Genomic DNA, 24319 nt, shown 5'->3' on the forward strand with positions numbered 1-24319 from the left:
ATATAACTCTTGTTACACTTATGGCTATATATAAGGAGCACCCCAAAGTTGTCAGAGATATAGCCATAGTTCTTGGTAGAATTCTTCATCTTCAAGTGTATGCTTATTAATTCTAAATAATGAATACCAAACAAAGTACCAAGTTCTGATCCTCTGAGACTCTCGGAAATAAGTTTCCCATTTAAAGAAAAGTGTGTAAATATGGCAGTCAGAGTGGGAGAAGGTTCCTGACCAGGAATAGGCCCCTTCGCTCTATGATGTGCCTCACCCTTTGCCAAGGACTTGCTTTTTCCATAGTTGCATCCTGGTTCTTAACACAGTCTTTGGCCAAATAGGTTGTTAGTACCCCTGTCTTAAATGAGGTAAAAGGCAAGGATTGACACCCAAACTTTTGTCCTCTGACCTCCACATGCACACTGTGGCATGTTTGACCCTGGACCCACATACAGGAACCCCCCCCACACACACACACACTCATACAGAAATGTAACAAAATATTGCAAATGAAGTATATTTAAAGACTATTCTGACCTACATTTCTTGACTGATTTTCTGTCAGGAAGAATACCAGAGGTTTGGCTGTAACCCACACATCCCTGTATGTCCCATTCAAAACTCTAAAAATAACATCATCTCTTTTTAGAACAGGTAAATGTATGGATTTTCTTTCCATAGCTAGGCCTTGACCTACATCTTCCCAGAGCAGGAGCAGCCTTTACAGACCAGTGTTTGCCTCTAGCCCAGCCTCCATGCCCTACTCTGCTGTCCTCCCTTCCTTTCTGCTGCAGCCACCATAGCATGCAAGAGGGGACCCTTTCTTCCCATACAACCCTCCTCTTCTAAGAGTCTTGTATTCTTCTGCTCAGATGCCCATCTAATGTGCAAGTTTGTGCCTCTAAAAAAATATGTGTGAGAAATTGTGGTAGACAAAAAAAAAAGAAGCCCAAGCCTGTCACCTAGTGGTGATGCCTGTCTCCAGCCTTTCTACCCCACCTTGCTGGTTCTCATCACGTTGCTACCCATAGACAGGGTGCTGTATCAGCCACTTCCTCATTGTTGGGACAGGACACCTGTGATGGCTTGATTCAGGTGTTCCCCCCATAAATGTAGTTGTTCTCAATGCTAGGTTCCCAGCTGATGGCAATTGGAAATTCAAGCCTCCTGGAGGAAGTGTATTGTTGGGGGCTGGTTTATGGTTGTTCAATCCAGCTCCCCCTTGCTAGTGTTTGACACACTCTCCTTTTGCTATTGTCTACCTGATGTGGGCCAAGGGTGATGTCCACCCTTTGCTTATGCTATCATTTTTCCTGCTATCATGGAGCTTCCCCTTGTCTGTAAGCCAAAATGAACCCCCTTTTCCCCCAAAGCTGCTCTTTGTCAGGTGATTTCTGCCAGCAGTGGGAACCTGATTGCAACAATACCCAAGCAGAAGCAGCCTAGGGAAGGCAAGAGTGTATTTAGCTCCAGTTTACCTTCCCTCATGCAGGGAGAGCATCAGAAGCTCAAGGCAGCAGTTCACATTTAGCACAGAGTAAGCCAAGATCTCAGCCATCAAAGGAATGAGGCAGCTCGCAGTTAAAGTGGGCTTTCCTACCTTAATTCACTGAATCAAGGTAAACCCTCACAGAAAGGCACAAAGGCTAACCTAATCTACATAATCTCTCACTGATGATTCTAGGACCTGCCAAGTTGACAATCAAGATAGGCCATCCATCATGCATGCTAAAAATGCACAGAAACCTGTTCATTTTTCTCCCTCTTTTCTACTTCCTGTCATCAAAGTTCTTGTCCCTTCTAAACCATGAGTTCCTTTCAATTTTGGGCCTCAGAGTCTCCATCTAGCCATACCCCTGAGCCCTGAAGCTTCATACCAAACTGTCCTTCCTCCTTGAGGTTACAGTCCCTGGCCAGGCCTGCTTGGGGAAAGAGACCTAGCTGTCCTGTTCCCTGGTAGCTTCTACCTGAGGAACCCCGGATTTCCAGAGTGGATGCATTTGTTTCAGAAATGCTCTTATACCAGGGTGATGTTTGTCTCTGTCTTTTGTTTGTTTGTGTACTATAAATTCAATAGCCTTTCTTGTATTAACCAGGCAGGTTATTTCTTACCATTCAGAGAGTTGTTTCTTTGGGAAATATATTGTGAGTCTCTCACAGCTCTCAAACTGCTGGAATATAAGGCCAGGCATGTGTCATTACTCACTTTCTCACTAATGGTAAGGTGCTGCAGAGCTTTCAACATGCCATTTTTGCACATTGTGTTTTTCCTCCCTGTAACACAGGTAGAAACCTATAAGCAGTAGTGAGTTTGAGCTGAACCTTAGCAATATAGCAATAAATTTTAAAAATCCCAAAAGATTAGCTACACCATTGTATCTTACATATAAAACTTAAAATAAGCAATGTATCACATAATATTCATAAGGACTATAGTTATGTAAAGGAAAATCAAAACATAATAATGACTATGACTTAGTATGAAGTTTACTTCAAGGGAAGAGACATAGATTAGGTGTGAGTTGCCCAAGGACTCATCCTTTATCTGATGTGATGACTTCATGGGTGCTTTAAAGGTTAATTGAAACAAAATTCTGTGCACTAGGTTCAAAGAAGGGGAAAAAATCAGCACATTCTTTTTCCTTGGTTTGGGACATTTCAATTATAATTTTTAGGATAAGATAAGATTGAATCATATATTTGGGTTTTATAGAAAGTAGCCACATGGGAATGTCCAGTGAAGTCAAACTAAGAATGTCTAAGAGGTCAGCAAGAGCACACCTGCTTGGACAAATGGAGTCACTTAGCTGGGGAGGTCATCTGGCCATCCACCCGGCTTCTGTCTGCTAGTCTTTGCTAGCCCAGCATACTTGCTTTTCAAGTCAGTTGTCATGTGCTGAGGTCCTGTTAATAATGTCACATCACATACATCTGTGTTCTGAGGAAGATGAGGGATCATAAGCCAAGTTGTGTCCTGATGCTGTTCCTATCATCTACGGGACCTAAGTAATAAGTGACCCTCTTTGCTTTCCCCGTTAATGCTCCACTTCATTTGGATCATGAAATAATAAATATAAAATTCAAACAGGGAGATAGCTCAAGCATGAGCACCTGAGTTTTATCACCAGAATCCATGTTGTCTTAAAGATCCATATGTTATTGGCTCTTGCTTAGTTAGAATCCCAGTATAGAGAAACAGAGACAGCCCCTGGGACATACTGGCTAATGGCAGGCCAGTGAGAAACCTTGCCTCAAAAAAGTAGACAGGGCTGCAGAGATGGCATAACAGTTAAGGTGCTTGCCTGCCAAGCCAAATGACCCAGGTTCTATTCCCCAGGACCCACATAAACCAGATGCACAAGAGGGTGCATGCGTCGAGAGTTTACTTGCAGCAGCTGGAGGCCCTGGTGTGCCCATTTTCTCTCTCTACCTGCCTATTTCCCTCTCTCTCTCAAATAAATAAATTAAAATGAATACTTAAAAAATGTAGACAATGCCTGAGACATGATACCTAACGTTATCCACACACACATACACATATACACACATACACACGTAAATTGCTGACAGTAAAGCAGTTGATATAGTATTATGCAGCAAGTGGATGTACTTCCACAGCCTTTTATGTTTAGTTCACTGTTTTAGATACACAGAGTATCCATTTTAAACATCAGTCTTAAATAATATCTGGTAAATGGTGAATTTATTCTGTAGCAAAACAAATGATGAATGCCAAGATATTAGATGGGTCCTTAATTTTACCTTGTTTAGAAAATGAGTCTTTAAAAATTGTATTATTTGGTAAGGAGCTTAAGATAGGAAAGGTATCTGTGAACACCCAGGTTGACCATAAATTCTACCGTTAGTGCTCTTACAGAGAAGAGGTGGGTGGGGATTGACACAGAAGACAGTGTGAGGATAGAGGCAGAAATTGGTGTGATGTGGCCACATGCCAAGGAATGCCAGGCGCCAGCAGAACTGCAAGAAGGCAAAAATGATTCTTCTCTGGAGTCCATCAAGAGAGCAAGGGCCTGTTAATATCTCCACTTCAGCCCATTGAAACTGATGTTGGACTGTTGGCTCTAGAAATGTGGGAGAATATATTTCTCTTGTTTTAAGGTACCAACTAGGTATCCCAGGAAACTAACACATTACATTAACATACTTTTAGAAATAATGCATTTTAAAACAGTCTTGGGCATGTTGAGGCGTCTTAGTGTTATGAAACAGTGATAACTTTGTCATGTTTTATTTTGAGGTATTAAGAATGAATATTAATTTACCATTGAAATCAAGGGCATAAGTGGATGGCCAGTCCTATTAGTTCTTGTGGCCAGAGTTTCCAGAAATGATTTGAAGCTTCCTGCCTAAGATCCACCTCAGCTGTGAGGCTTAAAGTAAGGAAGAAGGAACTGGTGTGGTGATTAGCAAGCACAAAGTCACTTCTTCACAGTCTCCAGGACTCTGAACTTGAGCTTGCCCTGACCCCTCCTTCCAGGTGTGGTTTTAACAACTCTTCTTACATCGGTCCCCTGGATGAAGGTGGGCCTATGCTGTGGCCTCCTCTGCACTGCTTGTGCTTTTGGAGTTAGAAAGTGCTGCTGGAATGAATCTTGCAAAACAGCGGTTCTCACACCAAGGTGCTCAGAAGCACCTGGAGTTATGCTGCTATTGAAGGACCACACTTGGAGTACCAGTCCTCTCAATCTAGTGCTTCGGCCCCCAGGTCCCTCTCTGTCCCCACCTCAAGCCCAACTTGGAGCATTGCTCAAGCAGTCAGGCAGGACCACAGGATGGGGTTGGAGCCTCTACAGCCTTCACTTCTAAGCTGAGTGCATTTGCACATCTCACTGCCTTGGCTCCTGCTGTGCACAGTTGGGGACTGACAATCTGAGCCTCTGTCACAATGATGCCACTCCTGAAAAATCTCTGAAGTGAGAGTGAAATCTGTGAGTAACTGTCTAGGTTGACAATCAAAACAATAGGAGAAAAGAGAAAAAGAAAAGAATGAAAATTTAGTTGGAGAAAATTTTTAAGGACATCCTTTTACTTTAAAATTTTTCCCATTCACATAATGAGAGCATTTTTTGGAGTAAATTTAGTTAGTTTTGTTTCCCCTCAAATTTATTGGCAGCAAGATCTTCATGGCTCTCTGAATCCAAGCTAAAATCCAAATCTTTAAGCATCTATCAGAGCAGCACCAGGGGATTCCCTATCTATGACTGGGCCAGTGGTCCCAACCCTGGCTGGTATCGGAATCACGTGCGAATTTTAGCATAGTCCACAATCTCTGCTGCCCCTTGGGCCAGTTAAAGCAGAATATTTTCAGTGGAGGAGAGAAATGTCAATCATTCTTTGTTTTGGAAACTCTTTCAATCCAGCACCTTCAGCGGAGTAGCAATCAAGCCACTTCTGAAGCCACAGCCAGAAAACACTTTTCACTTTTTCAGTCAACTGGCTCCCCCTGCTGGCCTTTCCCATGTGGTGCTCGCTGCTCGTCAGACAAACCAAAGGAGACACAAACCAGAATCATCATGGCATTTTTAAAGCAGGCGTCTTGTTTTTGTTTTGTGCTTTGACTTGTCCTGTCCCATTTTGTTCTGATTTGCCTTGGTTTTTAAGGTGACATTATCTAGTCGTGTCCCTTTTAAAGTTAAAGTTTTGAGTTAACATACAAAGCATTGAATATGTTATATAGAAAGTTAGATACAAACATACATCCAGATAATATATGTATGCAGAAACACACCTATGTCTTCCTTATCTTGCTCCAAAAGTATTCTAATATTATCCAATGAATAATTTTCTGGTTATCTGCAAAATAATTAGCATTAATATTTCTCTGGATAGAAAATGAGGAAGGAGGGTGGGAAAGATGGCTTAGTGATTAAGGCATTTGCCTGCAAAGCCAAAGGACTCAAGTTTGATTCCCCAAGGCCCACATAAGCCAGAACCACACAGTGGGGCCCACGAGTGGAGTTTGCTTGCAGCAGCTGCAGGCCCTGGCATGCCCATCCATTCTTTCTCTTTTCCTCTCTCTCTCTCTCTCTCTCTCTCTTTCGCTTGCTCACTCGCTCGCTCTTAAATAAATAAATAATTAAATAAAAAGAAAACATGGGGGCCGGAGAGATGGCTTAGTGGCTAAGCGCTTGCCTATGAAGCCTAAGGACCATGGTTCGAGGCTCAATTCCCCAGAACCCATGTTAGCCAGATGCACAAGGGGGCGCACGCATCTGGAGTTCGTTTGCAGTGGTTGAGGCCTGGTGCTCCCACACACTCTCTTTCTCTCTCTCTCTCAAATAAATAAATAAACAAACCAAAAAGAAAGAAAGAAAACATGGAAGGAAAGCTTTCACACATGCCTTCTCGTCCTTCCTTTAATTATTAGTTCATTTCTTTCTGTCTGTGCTCTGAGTTATAGTTATAGCCAAGTAAAAGCAAAGGTACATATATCAAACAGACTGTGTGCCATAGCATAACATCCAGAGCTATAGAATTGCATATGCCACTGATTTCTGGGGGCAGAGTTTGATCCTTATTATGTCTGAATGCTAAATATGGTCAACTAACCCTTAACTCAGCTTTACTCTCATAAACATGCTCATTGATTGGATGTAGCCTTTGTCATTAGAATGTGTTTCTTTGTTAAATACCAGTTTCTTATCCCACTGGCCCTTGTTTTCATCTGACTTAGTACAGTGTTAAGTCTGTCTCCTTTGGTCAGCAATGCAGCTTTTCATCTGCTGGAAGTGATAGCTCAAACCATTTCTTTTTCAACAGCTTGTGCAGACATCTAAATGGGACAATGAGCCTACCGTCCTCTGGTCTTGCTTGGTGCTTTCCATTGATGATCATCTTGTTTATTTCAGCCCCTTTCCCCATGTCATATCTGCTACTGGCACAGTATCCCATATGGCAGCCACAGGCAGGAGTTGTTTACTGCTGTGTACTATAAAGTTGATCCATGTTTATAATCTAATAATTTATGTGGACCAAGAGCCCCCGGCTTCATGGTTCGGTTGTGGGAATGGACTGAAGTTAACTGCCAGTGCTGCTGGAAAGTAATTAGAATAGGACCTACTTCCAGGTTATGTGATTGTTGGAAACATTCAGGTTCGTGCTGGCTGTTATCACCTTCAGTTTCTTATCTCTGTGCCTTCCTGGCATGCTTGCTTGCTTCCAAAGAACCAGCAAGTGAATGAAACTTCCAGTACAGTGGAAACTAACATCTGACACAGTTACACATGTGACATCTCCTTACCATTGTTGTATTCTGCTGTTTAGAAGCAGGTCTCTGGTCCTTCCCGTACCTGGGGAGAAGAGTAAGAATGGGTAAGCCTCACAAGTTAGAATAATTTCCCCAATATCCTTTGATTTGATTTGGGTGGTCTTCTGCTAAAATATTAAGAATTCTCAGTAATTTCTGAGCACTAGCAGTGGAACCTAGGACACTGATTATGCTGAGCCTGTACTGTACCATTAGGTTACAGTGTCTGATTCAAGTCCACCTACATTGCACAGGCTCTTCTTCAGAACATGGACATGTCTTTTTTTCTCTGATGCATTCTATTTGGACATTGTTTAAAATCTGAGTTAGGTAATTTCTCATAGAAACTTGAACTTAGTCATTGGACTAGGGCAACTTTATGGGACTTCCTGGCCTCACCTATTTCCATAGGGTGGAGTGGAAGCCATGGCATGCTGGCTTGCATTCCACATGTTGGTTAAGGCTGTCTGTAAATGGGCATGTATAGTCACCCAGACTTCGTTCTTCTATCCCTTTCTGTCAGGAAATTCAGGCCTGTCCCTCAGACATTGTTGCAGTCAGGTTCACATTGCTGGTAGAAATCACCCAACCAAGAGCATCTTGTGGGAAAAGAGGTTTATTTTGGCTTACAGGCTCAAGGGGAAGCTCTACAATGGCAGGGGAAAATGATGGCATGAGCAGAGGGTGGACATCACCCCCTGGCCAACATAAGATGGACAGTAGCAACAGGAGAGTGTGCCAAACACTGGCAAGGGGAAACTGGATATAACAGCCATAAGCCTGCCCCCAACAATACACTCCCTCCTGGAGGCATTAATTCCCAAATCTCCATTACCTGGGAACCTAGCATTCAAAACATCTAAGTTTATGGGGGACACCTGAATCAAACCACTACATTCCGCCTCGGCCCCCATAAACTGATATCCACACATGATGTAAAATACAATGCATTCAATTCACCTTTAAAATTCCCCATAGTTTTTATCAATCCCCATGATGTTCAAACATCCTCATAGACCAGGATCTTTTAACTGAGCCATAATAACCAAAAAATAACCTCAAAAAACCCATAATGGCACAGAATAAACATTCACACTACAAAAGATGGCATTGCACATAGCAAAGAAATATTCAACCTATACAAGATTTGAAACAACCAGGGAAAACATCAAATTCTATAGCTTTAAATCCAACAACTCTAGCTGGTGACAAATCTCCAAGTCTGGTAACTCTAACCAGCAACAAGTCTCTGGTATTCCAATTTTACCCCTCCAGCTAGGCTACTCACAGTTCTGAAAAACTTCATCTGGGTGGGCAGTTTTCCTTAGCAGCCATCTTGTGGTCCCAGCATCTCCACTGGGTTTCCAATGCAATCCATGGTTCATCCTCATGGGCCCATGGGGTCTCCATGCAGGCAACTAGCAAACCTGCTTCACACTGCCCATGGCCATTTCTGAAGCACAAGATGGTGTTGCAAACTCAATGACCCTCTTTCCTTCATTTCATATACTCTACAATACCAGACAGGGTGCCAATTTGTTAATCTGGAGTGGGGGGATAAACCAGACTTTGAAGAATAGGACACTTATTGAGCAGACAAGCCCCTCCAACAGAGTCTACATTCTTCCTGCTGCCCCAGTGCAAGTCACCTGGCCTAGTCTCAAAGGTTGTAATCTCTCAATTGCATTTGAACAGGCAACAGTTCACCCAAAGATTTTTCTTTCTGTGCCATATCCCTCTGCTCACACTGGTTCATTTATATGCAAAGCAACCCTGCATAACTTCTCAGGACCCAGGTATAACAGCAAGCTTCCTGCACAAACTGCTAACCCAGCCCAGGCAAAGTTCTTTCTCACTTTTATAAGCCAAACCTCACAGTCCATAGTTCTTACTGCATTCAGGCCTTTCAACTCTGACCAGAATAGTCCATCAAGCTGTACTTGGCATCTCTTAGGGCAAAGTTTCAAATCCTTCCACATTCCTTTTGAAAATCAGCTCCAAAAAGTTGAATTGACACAGTCAGGGGGGTCTAGCAGCAACCCCACTCCTGGTACCACTTTATTGTTGCAGTCAGGTTCACATTGATGGTAAAAATCACTCAACCAAGAGCAGTTTGTGGGAAAAAAGTTTATTTTGGCTTATAGGCTCAAGGGGAAGCTCCATGATGGCAGTGAAAATGATAGCATGAGCAGAGGGTGGACATAACCCCCTGGCCAACATAAGGTGGACAGTAGCTACAGGAGAGTGAAACTGTCTACAACAGCCATAAGCCCACCTCCCTAACAATACACTCCCTCCTGGAGGCATTAATTCCCAAATCTCCATCAGCTGGGAACCTAGCAATCAGAACACCTTGGTTAATGGGGGTGTTGCAGTCCGGTTTGTATTGCTGTTAGAAATCACCCAACCAAGAGCAGCTTCTGGGAAAAAGAGATTTATTTTGGCTTACAGGCTCGAGGGGAAGCTCCATGATGGCAGGGGAAAACGATGGCATGAGCAGAGGGTGGACATCACCCCCTGGCCAATATAAGGTGGACCATAGCAACAGGAGAGTGTGCCAAACACTGGCATGGGGAAACTGGCTATAAAGCCCATAAGCCCGCCCCCAACAATACACTCCCTCCAGGAGGCATTAATTCCAAAATATCCATCAGCTGGGTAGCTAGCATTCACAACACATAAGTTTATGGGGGACACCTGAATCAAACCACCACAGGGGGATACCTGAATCAAACCATTACAGACATCTACAGTCTAGCTGCTGGAAAAATCTGAATATGCATTCCTGTTCTTCAGGAAGGCAGAGGTAGGTAGGAAAACACAGACTTTGAAGTTAGAGATCCAACCTTGGCACTTCACAAAGGTTAAACATGACCTGTGCTTAAGGCATCGATTGACCCCTACAGAGACTTATTTGTCATGCATGAGTATCCTTTAAGTCAATAAGTTCATTCCCCAAATACTAAATATGTACCTACTTTACAACATATAGTTTGCCAGGCAGAAGGAATAGCAAGTAAAAACAACAGAATACTCCAGAATCCAATGGAAAAAAATTAAACATCTATTAGTTGTTTAGTTTCACAGAAATAAATGTGAAATTTCAACTGTAACAGTTACTATAAAGGTCTTGGTTTTATAACTGCATATTATGGAGATGTTGTCCTAGTATAGGGTCATAGGGACTGGACCCAAAAAATAGAGGTTTCAACACAAAGCTGAAAAATTAATTAGCTGCTAATTACATGGATTGGGTACAGATGTTCAGAACTGTGTGTGGTGAGGCTCCAGCTTAAAGGGAGCTTGTCCTATGTTACAAGCATGGAAGGATCAGTGTGAACAGAGCACAGAGGGAAAGGAAAGAGCAATTAATTCAGAATAAGAGAAGAGGTATGCAGGCCCCTGCCAGTTAAAGTTTAGCCATAATGGATAAAGTTTCTTCCAGAACAATGAGAAGCCTTTGAACTATCAAAGGATTGTACTAACAGTGGCCCTTGATCAGGTTTGATTTTGAAAATACTACTTAGGTATATGAATACACTGTATGAAAGATGACAAGAATAAAAGTACTAAATGGTTGGACTCATATAAGATGGATGTACCAGGAGAGGGGAGAAATGGATGGATGCAAGACCACATAAAGAGTTAAGTCAGGGGCTAGAGAGATGGTTTAGTGGTTAAGACACTTATCTAAGAACTCATGTTCAACTCTCAAGGTCCTACATAAGCCAGATGCACAGTGACACAAGCACACAATGTCTCACATGCACATAAGGGGCACATGAGACTGGGAATCACTTGCAGTGGCCGAAGGCCTTGGAATGTCTACTCTCTAACTCTTTTTCACTCTCTCTCTCTCTGCATCTCTGTAAACTCTCAAATGAATTTTAAGTGTGGAGGCATATATAAAATAATATGCCAAAGAAACTACCCAAGAGTGTTTTAGGAAAGCTTGTCTTGTCTTTGTATCTATTTGCTATGCTCTGAGGCAGTCCTGGGAAGTCCCCAGCCACCTGTCCTTCTCTGTTAACCTGGAGGTTAGATCAAATTATGCCCTTCCTAGACAGTTAGTATGAAAACACAGCAGTCTGGAAGAGTAGCTTGTTCCACTGGTGTTGCTCAATATTGTTGCCACCTCTCTCACACTATAGGAGAATCAGCTTTTCTTATTCCACATCTGAGATTTCTGCTATATCACCATAGCATACTTTTGTAGCTTCATATTTTTCCTTTAATCAACTGATTTCAATTAATTTTCTGTGCTATCCTATCACTACAGAAAGCAAAAAATGAAACCTTTATGAATTGCCATAATAGAAAGTAAAGTAAAAACTCATTCAATGACAACCAGTAAATCGTATCATTAATTCGTTCTTACCCTTCTGGAAATCTGAAGCAAAAGTCTGCTTTCCTTTTGAAAAGATGTGAGCCAAGCACTTGGGAAATTGTGAAAATGAGCACCAAGTTGAGGTTTTTCTTCGAATGTTCTCAAAAGAATTGAAAGTCAAAAATGGAACAACTTTTCCATTCGGACAGTGTATATTATGTCGGGCTTCATCTGGAGCCTAAGATAATCTGCAGTGTGGGATGCATAACCCCATTCTGGAAGAGCTGCTATGGACCATCTATCACCCCACCACTGGCATTAGAATCAGCTCTTGAGCTTTCAGAGCATCTATTCAATGGTTCTGAGCTGGAACCTGGCCAGAAATATTTTTTCAATGACAATTCTCAGTGGAAGCAGAATATGGGATAAAGACACATTCTTGGAAATGAACACTGTTCTTGGTTTTCATACTGATTTAAGGTACACTCACCGATTGATGATGCCATGATATTGGACTTACAGCACTTGAGGGGGGGCTCCATCCTGCTGTATGATAAATACCCCTCCCCCAGACACTTCTCCTAGTGAAATACCTTGGCTAGAATTACCTAACATCTTTTTACCTGCAAACACAATAAAATATAAATAATAAAACAAGCACAATTTACATATAAGTATGGTTTTATTTAAAAGCCTGAAACATTTTTGCTCAGTTTTAATTTGCACTGATTAGGAACATATACTAAATAATATAAATGCCTTTTCTAGCCACAGTGCTGACCAATGATTGCAGAAAAAAAATCTTGTCACCAACAGTAATACTACTCATATTTGACTGTCTAATACATCACAGTAGAATTCATTGCCTTTGTAGCTTTGGCTTTAAATAAGGTAGTTTGCAAAAATACATATATGTGTAAATATATTGTATACATACATATACAATATATTACATATATTATGTATATCATGTTATATATCATATATTTTATCATAATATATCAGTGCTATAGCTGCTCCCAGGTACTTTTCACTTGTACCAGTTGGGAGCCTATTCCTCAGTCTCCTCTGTGGCCACTTCACTTATCTCCCAGATTCTGGTCTGCCACCTACATACCAGTCTACAGGAATTTGATAAGCCACAAATCTGATGTCATCATTCTTCTACTTACTTTACTAACATTTATCTTCTGAACCTAGGAAAGAACAGTCCATGTTGCCAGCACACAGTGTGTGTGTGTGTGTGTGTGTGTGTGTGTGTGTGTGTATATATATGTATGTATGTATGTATATGTATGTATACATCTGTCTAGTTCATGGGTGACAAACCATTAGTAATGTGGAAAGAGGTAATGTGTGTGACACAGAGTTTTAAAAAGAATACACAAGCATATCCAGTAAGAAGTGTGGGCCTTTTTACCCCATCATGTCACTCATCCATTACCTGTCCAGACACTACTGCTTGCTGGTTTTATAGATGTCCTGTGACTGCTAACCATACATACATATATGTGTGTGTGTGTGTGTATATATATATATATATATATATATATATATATATATATATATTACATATACATATATACATATATATATTACATATACATATATACATATATATATATAATTTATGGAAAAATACAGTAGATTTTTACTTTCATGGTCATTATTATAAAACACCAGACAGAAGCAACTTAAGGGAAGAAAGAATTATTTTTGACTCACAGTTTGGAGAAGATATGGCAGCAGGAACAGTTCGCTCCATCTACAGTGGTGGGAACTTGTGGCTGCTGGTCACATCTTGATGGGTGGCCAGGAGGCAGAGGGCTAGACTGGAACCAGATGCCAGACACTCCATGTCTCAAAGTTTGTATAACCTCTGATAACCAGCAGTGGGAACATTCCATATTCAAGTCGTAATACTCAGTATTTGATTCCAGCATGAGGTCTGCTCTTCTGAGAAGATTCGTGTTGACACTTGCCACCTTTGTCATTTCCTTGTCCTGGATCACCTTTAACAACACACTATTTTATCTCTCTTTCCTCTTAGCATACCAATCCTTTCACTATGCCTTCTCTGTCCTGGGCCCTCCTTTTAAAATTTACTTCTCACCACCATTTTTGAGGCCAGTGGCTTACATGAGTAGGATTTGTGCTGTAATTGTCCAGAAAAGCAAGTGCAGGGTCATTAAGTTACAGGTCATCAGGATGATAGCATAGACCTCACTGATAAAAGATGTGTTCCTCTCTTGTTTTACTTAGCAGATGAAAATATATATGAATGTAGGAAAATGAGGCTATTATGTAGTTTATATTTGATACTTGTTTTTTATTATCATGTATATTTGTTCCTATCTGAAATTCTTCCCCACAGTCCATATGCATATTTCTATCTGCCTGTTGCATAACCCCCAGCTTGACTTGTAGGCATTCCTAACATTTCCAGAGCTAAACTTACTATCTGTTAGCCCTAAATTTGTCTTATCTCCTACATTCCTTTTTTTACATTTTATTTTTATTCATTTATTACAGTCAGAGAGAGAAACAGAGAGAATGGGCATGCCAGGGCTTCTAGCCACTGCAAATGAACTCCAAACACATGCACTACTATGAGCATCTGGCTTATGTGGGACCTGAAGAATTGAACCTGAGTCCTTAGGCTTGGCAGGCATGCGTCTTAACTGCTAAGCCATCTCTTTAGCCCTCCTATATTCTTTTTAAAATATTTATTTAAGGGAGAGAATGAGAGAGAGAGAATGGTTTACCAGAACCTCATTACCAGGACTCCTTACCAGTACTGCAAATGAACTCCAGACATATGTGCCACTTTGAGCATCCTGCTTTATGTGAATGCTGGGGTAACACAAGTGCCTTTAATTGCTGAGCCATCTTTCTAGCCCACCACCTGTATCCTTGATTTCTGCTTTTAAATTCTTGTTAAGATTAGAATTGGCTTTTAATCAGCTAGATAAACAGTTTTTTACAACTCACTGTGTACATGTACTCACAGAGACATAACTTGAGCATAGCTTTCATAAAGAATATGTGTCTTGGGCTGGAGAGATGGCTTAGTGGTTAAGTGCTTGCCTGTGAAGCCTAAGGACCCCAGTTCAAGGCTCAGTTCCCCAGGTCCCACGTTAGCCAGATGCACAAGGGGGCGCACGCATCTGGAGTTCGTTTGCAGAGGCTGGAAGCCCTCGCGCGCCCATTCTCTCTCTCTCCCTCTATCTGTCTTTCTCTCTGTGTCTGTCACTCTCAAATAAATAAATAAATAAATAAATAAATAAATAAATAAATAAAAATTTAAAAAAAAGAATATGTGTCTTTACCACTGAATGTCTTGTGCTGCTTTCTCTGTTCCTTTGAAAATGTAACTGGTGTATTTTCCTGTTCCTTTATTGCTTCACCTTCTCATTTGGCTAACAAGTATATTGTTCCTCCCAGAAGGTAGAGGATGAGACTTGAACTTTGCCTTAAGGGGCTCCTGTCAACTCTCTGGATTTTTTTCTGCCCCCAATATTCTTGAAACCTTGAAACAGATAAATGCAATTTCTTTGAACTCAATAGCTGGCTTCAGCCTCCTAAGCTAAACCTTGCTTGCATTCCATTCACATTGAACTTTATACTCTTACCCAGATACATCATCCATTCATTCAGTCAGCCAGGCAGTCAGTCAGTCTTTGAGCATTCAGTGACTGCCAGATAGAATAAGGAGACAAGGTGACCAACATGGTCCCCACTCTGAGAGCTCCAGTTCAGTGGGAAGACAAGTAATCCACCAGTTACCAGGAATCCTGTAAGTAGAACCCTGCACAGAGCACTCTGGGATCACAAAGAAGGAACCTGAGTCTTGGACCAAATTGTTCAGAGACTCTCCTGAGAAAGTGGCAGCTGAGCTGAAGCTAGAAGCACAGATAGGAGTTTAGCTGACCCAACCAGAGGTAGGGCATTGGGGAAGAAAATGTCCAGGAGGAGGCACTGCCAAGGACAGTCTGACAATTTGGAGAAAATATTTCTGTTTAAACTGCAGTAATTTAGCAGCATTTGCACCCATTGTTCACTGTTTCATGAACTGTCCTCTGCCTCACTAAACTGTCCCCTGCATGGAGTTTTTCTCCCTCCTCAGGGCAGCCAAGCAGGACCTCTTCTGGGCTCTTCCCCTCGATGACTCCAGAAGAACTCTTGCCATGCTGAAAGCAGTTCATCCTCTTCTATTGGCCCACCACACATTCACCCACCACATACACCAAGGGGCTCAAAGAAGAACCTGAGTCCTTTCCTTGAGCTGACCATGGCCCAGAGCACAAGCCTCATGGTAGGTTTATGGTGAAGGTGCTTAAATGAATACGTAGAAGACTTCTCTGTGGTTGCTTAAGATATCAGGGACCTCAGACATTATAAGCTCACTTATTTACAGATGTAGGTAAATGTTGATGGCACAGACATATTTATTTTATATTTTGTTTGCAAAGGATGGCTTTTGACTTTTAGACAACGTTCATTTTCCTTCTGATTTAAAAGTGTCTTGGTGCTGGAATTCATTATTCATTCAATTCATGTAAATGGAAAGCTGCCACGGAGGCAACACATGCTCACTTTCCCAGTACACAGGCACCCGTCATTGCTGATCACTCACTTAACCCAAACTGCCCTTTTTAAAATGGTTTTTACTAGAAGCAACATTAAATATTAATTCTTATTTTCCTTCATGAACCTTCTGCCCACTTTGCATTTCATGTGCAAATGTTCTAGTCGTGTGGCCAGAGAATAAATGTAGTCTGGGATCTGAATCTCCAAGTCTGTATGTAATTGAAAAATTAAAAAGTCTTAAGACTTCCCTGTTAATTTTCATGTGACAGCCATAATATGTGTTAATTGCCTTGACATTGAACACCGAGCATGGATGAAGATGAGGACAGGGAAAAATGTTTGCTAGCACCAACACTTTGGGAACAGGTACTAACAAGGCAGCAGCCACCCTTGAGCAGAGCCCATTGCGTATAAAACTTACAGAAGCTCTATTTCATATACACTAGGCACATTGTGTTCAAGTCTCAATTTTAGTTGAAAGTGCCTCCATTTGTTAAAGTTTCATACTGTTAAACCCATTTGTCCTTCATGCAACATTCAGCCAGCATGAGAACAAAGAGGAACATCCCCAGACAGGCCCTGTGTGCTGCCTGCAGAATTCATCGTCTCCTTCTTGAAAGAACTGTTGGAATCATTAACAAAAAGTGATTTCAAAGTGCTTAGAAGAATTGCTTATGTCACCCATGCCTTTCCCTGTGCCTATTTTACTTTGCTGAGCCTCTGGCCTATCTCCTTCCTCCTCCCCACCCAGGCTACCAATTATGTGAACAATTTGTGTAGATCTACACATTAATGTGAATATAATTTGTGCTTGCAAAATTAACCAGTTGTGATTTTAAAGAATTGTATTATCTCATGCATTGTTTAATGTTCCATGAGGACATGAATAGACATGTGTCTCACCAGACTAGGAAACTTGAGTAAAGCACTCACTGTGTGTGCGTATGTGTGTGTGTGGGGGGGGGGCTTTGACATTACAGCCCTTGTTCCTGCCTGATTAAATCTCTGCACCAGTAATCAGTGCTTGATATGGTCTTGCTGCCTAGTGGTGCCTGCTAACCCTCAGATAGAAATGGAGTATGCCTCATTTGCTCCCTTAATAACTTGCTTCCTCCTCTTCTACCATGCTTCAGTTTCATCTCTTGCCCTTTCTAATTTTCCATTCATGTTTTCTATCATCTTTTGAATGTCAGCTTCTGCCACTGACTTCTTTGAGCTGGGAGCTACTGTGGAGAAGTAAGTCATTTTCACCCCCCACATTGCCACTGTCGCCCTCTCCCAAGCCAGTTTTCTGTGGGTGTATTAAATAATATCTAATACCAATGCAAGAGTTTAGGGTTCAGGATGGGTATCTCAAACTTATGATCCAAATTTGGGTTCCTTATTATAATTTTAACAAATAATTGATTAAAAGTGGGTTCAAGAAGAATAAATTATGAATTACTGAGTTTATTTAGAGAGAAATCATAACTCGTGAGGTTTATTTAAGAGAAATTGGGATCCGTGAAAAGGCTGAAGCAGAGTCACAAGCACATGGAAGACAGGATATAGAAGCCCATGACAAAAGATCCAAAAGAAACACATACTCGTGTGGGAGGAATGGCATCTGCCCTGAGTCTCCACATGGAAAAAAGCTAAGGAATTAAGTGGTGATAATTGAGGGAAAAATAGCAGAGGACAAGTACCAACATACAGATGAGAAAATTCAGATGAGAAATGTATAGTACAGAGAGTGACACCCATGGTTACACTGAGAATAGAGAAATTACATATGTAGCAGGCTCAGAGTTGAGAGGAAATACCCACATGGAAGGTCCAGAGTTTAAAAGAATACACATGCTAGACTCGGACATGGGAGAAAAACAATCATACATGTAATCAAAGTGAGAAGGTACCCCAAAGCATAATGCCAAAAAAAAAAAAAAAAAACTATCCAGGTCAAGAAGTAGTGCTCTTCCCTACCCAGCCAGGCCAGATCAATCAGGAAGAGCCAGATTTACATGAGTCCAGACAGAGATCACAGGGCAGAGAGAGCAGAGATCAGCACAGGCAAGCCTTAATGGTCAAATGAAAATTGATTCCTTGTCAGGCTCAGGTACGTAAGGGGAAGACCATATTGGTTTGTAGATTCAAGGGGCTGACCACATAGGTAGTGTGCTACACTGTCGGGGCATCAGGGGATACTGCAGTTGCTATGGATAAAACTGAATCAGGCAGGCATTCCATCCCTGCCAAGGTGGAGTAACATCTTTTGGTTCTTCTTTGGGCTCCTGTTCCTAACTAAAACTTCTTAAAAGAAGATAGCTTTCTCCTGAGTCTTCTTCAATACTTACATAGTTCTTACTGAATGCCCCCATGTAGTGTTCTCCACAGAGATGAGGCAGCTGCTGTTATCACCTTATTTATTAATGAGAAAAATTAAGTCACTGGGTTCTTTCTTTGCTTCTAAGTAGAGAGCAAGGATTCAAATTCAAGGAGTCTGCATTCCGGGTCTGAGCTCCTAGCCCTTCCACTCCACTGTTCTCTATCACTGATTACCACGCTTCCTGGATAAAAGTAATAGACTGGGGCACTATAACACCGAGGAAGCACAGAAGCTGCAGTTTCTCTTGCATTTTCTATGCCAGATGAAGTATAGATAGGGAAAGGTGAAAATAAGAGTAGAAAAATGGAAAAGTATAGCAAGAAGAGCATCGTGGAAGGAAGAAATTCTAAACCATAGTAATGAAAGAAGTGTACTGAGAGAATTTCAACATCCTAATCTGAATCTTGCTTCTTTGAAACATGACACTCAGAGGATGTAGAAAAATGACACAATTCTTAGAACTGACAAATGATGAGAACTGTGGTAGTGAAGAACAAGAGTTCATGAAAGACTCATAAGGGATCAGGAATGCTGTAGTCAGCTCATGCAGTTGACACTTGTTGTGTGATTACTTAAGTCTGTTTATATGTTTCAGTTTGATAAAATATAAGAGATTTAAGTTGTCATATTCAGCTGTATTTGCTAGAGCACAGAGACTCATCTTGCGTGGTTCTTCAGTTGAGTGTTTTTATTGAAACAAAATCCCTGGCACAGCATAATGAGGGAAAATCTAGAGTTTCATGACTGTTTTCTACACTTGATAATGACATGTGCTTTGGAAATAATAAGTCTGTTTCCACAATTTCCTCTTTTCTACTAGGTTCTTGGAACACCAAATGAGGACACGTGGCCTGGAGTTCACTCTTTACCACACTTTAAGCCAGGTACGCTTTGTTAATCGCAAATATCAAGTACTTCCTACATGCAGAGTAGATGTGTAAACAGATGTTCACTCTCAAGTGGCATACAACCTTGAAAAGTCCTGCTCCCTTTGCCAGTGTATATTTTATGTATTAATGGTGTTGCCATTTTGTTTGCAAAATTCATTTGTCTGTAAAAGTAGATGAATGGCATTGCCTGTTGCAGTAAGGTTTGCATTGCTGGTAGAAATCACCCAACCAAGGGCAGCTTGTGGGAAGAAAAGCTTATTTTGGCTTACTGGCTCCAGTGGGAAGCTCCATGATGGTAGGGAAAACAATGGCATGAGCAGAGGGTGGACATCACCCCCTGGCAACATCAGGTGGACAATAGGAACAGGAGAGTGTGCCAAACACTGGCAAGGGGACACAGGCTATAATACCCATAAGCCCGCCCCCAACAATACACTGCTTCCAGGAGGGGTTAATTCCCAAATCTCCATCAGCTGGAAATCTAGCATTCAGAACACTTAAGTTTGTGGGGGCACCTGAATCAAACCACCACATTCCACCTCTGGCCCCCATAAACTGATAACCATCCATGATGTAAAATGCAATGCATTCATCAAACTTTAAATTTATTCATAGTTTTTTCTATCAATTCCATGGTGTTCATACATCACCATAGTCCCAGATCTTTTAATTGAGCCATAATACCAAAAAATAACCTCAAAAAAACCCATAATGGCACAGAATAAACATTCACACTACAAAAGATGCCATTGAACATAGCAAAGAAATACTCAAGCAATGCATGACTCAAACAGGGCAAACACCAAAATCTATAGCTACAAGTCCAATAATTCTAACTAGCAAGTCTCTGGAGTTGCATTTCTGCCCCTCCAGCTAGGCTACTCACAGTCCTAGAAAACTTCATCTGTGGCTAGTAGCTCTCCTTAAGCAGCCATCTTGTGGTCCCAGCATCTCCACTGGCTTTCTACTGCAATCCACCATTTATTTTCATGGCTCCACCAGGTTTCCATGCAGACATCCAGCAAACCTGCTTCACACTGCCCATGGCCATTTCCATAACATAAAAACATGTTGCAAACTCAATGACCCTCTCATTCCTACATTCTTTATAGTCCACCATACCTGACAGGGTGTCAATTTGTTAATGGTAGGGGGATAAAGCAGACTTTGAAGAACAGGACACTCCTTGAGCATTCATGCCCCTTAAAAGAATTTACATTCTTCTATGATCTCTCAATTGCAGCTAAATGGGAAGCAGTTCACCCAAAGATTTCATTTTTTCTGTGCCATATCCCTTTCCTCACACCAGTCTGTTTCTATGCACTGAAACCCTGCCAAGTTCTCAGGACTTGGGTATAAGAGCAAGCCTCTCATACAAACTGCCTGTAGCCCATTTCAGACGAAGCTCTTTCTAACACTCACAGTCCATAATTCTTTCTGCATTCAGGTATTTCAACTCTGACCAGAACAGTCCACCAAGCTGTACTTACAGCACTGCAATGCATCTCTTAGGCCAAGGTGTCAAATCCTTCCACTTTCCTCTTGAAAATTAGCTCCAAAAGGCAAAACCCACACAGTCAGGTGTCTAGCAGCAATCCCATTCCTTGGTACCACTATGACTGTTGCAGTCAGGTTCACATTGCTGGTAGAAATCACCCAACCAAGAGCAGCTTCTGGGAAAAAGAGATTTATTTTGGCTTACAGGCTCGAAGGGAAGCTCCATGATGGCAGGGGAAACCGATGGCATGAGCAGAGGGTAGACATCACCCACTGTCCAACATCAGGTGGACAACAGGAACAGGAGAGTATGCCCAGCACTGGCAAGGGGACAAAGGCTATAGTGCCCATAAGCCTGCCCCTAATAATATACTGCCTCCAGGAAGGGTTAATTCCCAGATCTCCATCAGCTAGGAACCTAACATTCAGGACACCTTAGTTTATGGAGGACACCTTAATCAAAGCACCACACCCCTCATGAGAGCTTCACCATGTGAATATCATATGGTTTGTCTAAGTGATCTTCTACTGACTGCTAACTTATTATCTTCTACTTGTGTACCTGTCTATAAAAGCAAAATTTAAATCACTCCAACTATCTGTGTCACTTATTTTAATAATACTAGGAAGTATACTAAATTGTAAAAAGAAAAATTGTGGTTTCTTTTCATTTACTAGTATCATAATATATGGGAAAGTTGGTTTGAATTTAATCATGTAGACATTACAACTTCCCTACTCTGCAACACCCAATAACTTTTTGTGTAAAGTGTTTTTTTTTTTAATTTTATTAGTTTTGTATTCAGCAAATGCAGGCAGTTTGGTACCATTGTTAGGCTCATCGTGACCTATCCCCATCCCCATTGGCCCCTCCTTGTTGAGGTATATGGGTCGTGTATTGTGGAATTAGCCCACAGTTATTGATACAATAAATGTCTCTGCATATCATGACCCACCAATCGGCTCTGACGTTCTTTCTGCCCCCGCTTCCGCAAAATTTCCCTGAGCCATGTTGGGTTCATTTTTGGTCTGAACCAGGAAATGGCTTAGCAGCTAGAGCCTTAGTGTAAAGTGTTTAAACATTAGAAAACATGAGAGAAAATATGAAATTTAAAAATTAATTGTCATTTTCCACCTCACCAGTAGGTGGTAGTCATGAAACTTTTAGTTTTAATAATTACAAGAAAACCTCAAACATGGTGTGCTTAATTTTTATAGGGAGGATGAAAAATCTAGAATTGGAAATTTAATAAAACCAGGAGAATGCATTATTGTAAAGTGGTTCTCTTGTTGGTTTTTTTTTTTCATTTTTCAGTTACAAAGCATGATTTATAAAATCTAGACCCACCATGAAATTACTGAAAGGGATTTTATGGCAGAGCTAATAGTCATTATCCTATCAGAGAAAAGAGCTATGAATACTTTCTGTTAGGGAAGCCAAGTATATTCTTTTTTTCCTCTTCCCCTCTTTTGGGGACTATCAGGAATAAATTATCAATTTCATAGAATGACTTAGTTTGAAAGCTATTTTTATTCTTCACATTTTCTTTCTGAAAGTGTGCAATGTGCTGAAAATTCTTTTATCTTCTTGAGAAGCCCCAAAGACTCTTTGTACTTTACTGAAAATTGTAAATGACTTCTATGTTCTGAATGGCTCCAGAGACTTAATAAATTAAGATGATTTTTTAAAATATCAAACAAGCATCCTGTAGCCATTCTACTTATTTCTAGTGGAGTCTAAGTCAAGAATATACCTCTTTACAAGACCCAGTTATAGGCTCCTAAAGCAGTTTAGCTACTTGTGTTAAGGATCTAAACTTCTAAGACTTAGGAATTCAAACAAAAGAGCTTGAGGGTTTTGCATATAGCTCAGTAGTAGAGTAGTTTGCCTATTGCATGCAAGGTCCTAGATTCAATCTCTCCAGCATTCTAAAAAAATAAGGACTTGCAAATATTTTAAATTAATAAAGTTAGATGCAGAAAGGACCAATTAAAGCCGTCATTTGACCTACCAAGGATCTGGACTAGAGAACATGGAAAAATGTGTCTATTTTTGGTGTGAACAGGACTTATCTACTTTGAGTACAGCCATGCATTTAGTATGTTCAAGAATGTTCTATGATGTAGTGCAAATTAACCTAGTAGATTATAAACTTCAGAGACCAAGGACTGTATAAACTATGTATTTGCCATTCAATAAATAGATGAGGCTGGAGAGATGATTCAGTAGGTAACGTCCTGAGTTTGGAACCACAGTACACATGGGAAATACCAGGCTTTTGTCGGTATGCACCTGTAACCACAGGCTCGGGAGATGGAAGACAGGATGGTCCCTTGGGCTTGTGAGCTAGCCTGTCTGTCCAAATAAATGGGCTCTAAGTTCAGTGAAAGACCTTATTTCAAAAAGTAAGATGGAAAGCAATCAGGTGAGACACTTGACGTTGATCTGTGATCTCCACATACATGTGCATACATATGCACTCACACAAACCCATGTATCTTCACACATACAGACATGCAAAGACATGAATAACATACAAACATAATTATTGTTGTGAATCATATTGAATGTTTCAGACTGACATAATTGAGGTGACTATTCTGGCAAACATATACATGTCAGATACATATATTGAATACCCCATGTGAGCACTTCCCCTTAACCAGACGATACAGGAGTCAGGGGTTCCAGAAGAACAACACATTTAAATGGAGTAAGGTGTGGGTATTGGACAGTTCAAGCAAATCAAAGGCTGGCCATGGCAGACAAATCTATGACTATATTCTACCATGCCTAGCCAAACCATCAGGGTATCTACTGTACCTGACAGCCCTTATATTTAAGGGGAAGAAAACACACATTCTTCAAAGAGGAAAATATCAATCTAGGGATCATCTGCCACACCACCGCTTCCTGCTTTCTTTCTCTACCCTAAAAGGGCTGTAGAGATTCTAGGAGGAAGGAAAAACAAAATAAAATGTTTTCTACTGTACAAATTTAGCCTGTTCTCTAAATGTAAGCATTTGAGTTGTCTCTAGCATTTTGCTATTGTAAGAATTAACACAGTTAGTCACCTCGTGTGTGTGTGTGTGTGTGTGTATAATGCAAAATGCATGTGTGAAGGATTAACTGGGAGAAATAGGTTTAATGAGTCAATCACATAAACTTTTATGACGTATAGCACTTCCATCTAACAAATGCTCAAAGAGGTGGTATTCCCTGTGTACATGATTGGTGGTACATGAAGATGCCTCTCCAAGAGTCTTCTCTAGCATGTGCCAAATGCAATCAATCCAATATCAAAAGAAAGCTCACGTTAACTTCTGATTGCATGCTCATGTGTTTCAGGATTACTTGCATTTATTTTCCTATGAACTGTTCATGTCTT

At 41.0% G+C, this 24319-nt stretch overlaps 1 protein-coding gene across 2 annotated transcripts in view; it reads left to right on the forward strand.

Moving 5' to 3' along the window:
* Positions 1 to 24319, forward strand: part of Cdk14 (cyclin dependent kinase 14) — a 707419-nt gene that overhangs the window by 524224 nt on the left and 158876 nt on the right. For both annotated transcript variants that reach the window (XM_045161059.1, XM_045161060.1), the window contains one exon: positions 19364 to 19427. In XM_045161059.1, coding sequence (XP_045016994.1) covers positions 19364 to 19427 — 64 coding nt within the window. The remainder of the gene's footprint in view (positions 1 to 19363; positions 19428 to 24319) is intronic.

This window comes from Jaculus jaculus, chromosome 10 (assembly GCF_020740685.1).
Source record: "Jaculus jaculus isolate mJacJac1 chromosome 10, mJacJac1.mat.Y.cur, whole genome shotgun sequence".
NCBI lineage: Eukaryota > Metazoa > Chordata > Mammalia > Rodentia > Dipodidae > Jaculus > Jaculus jaculus.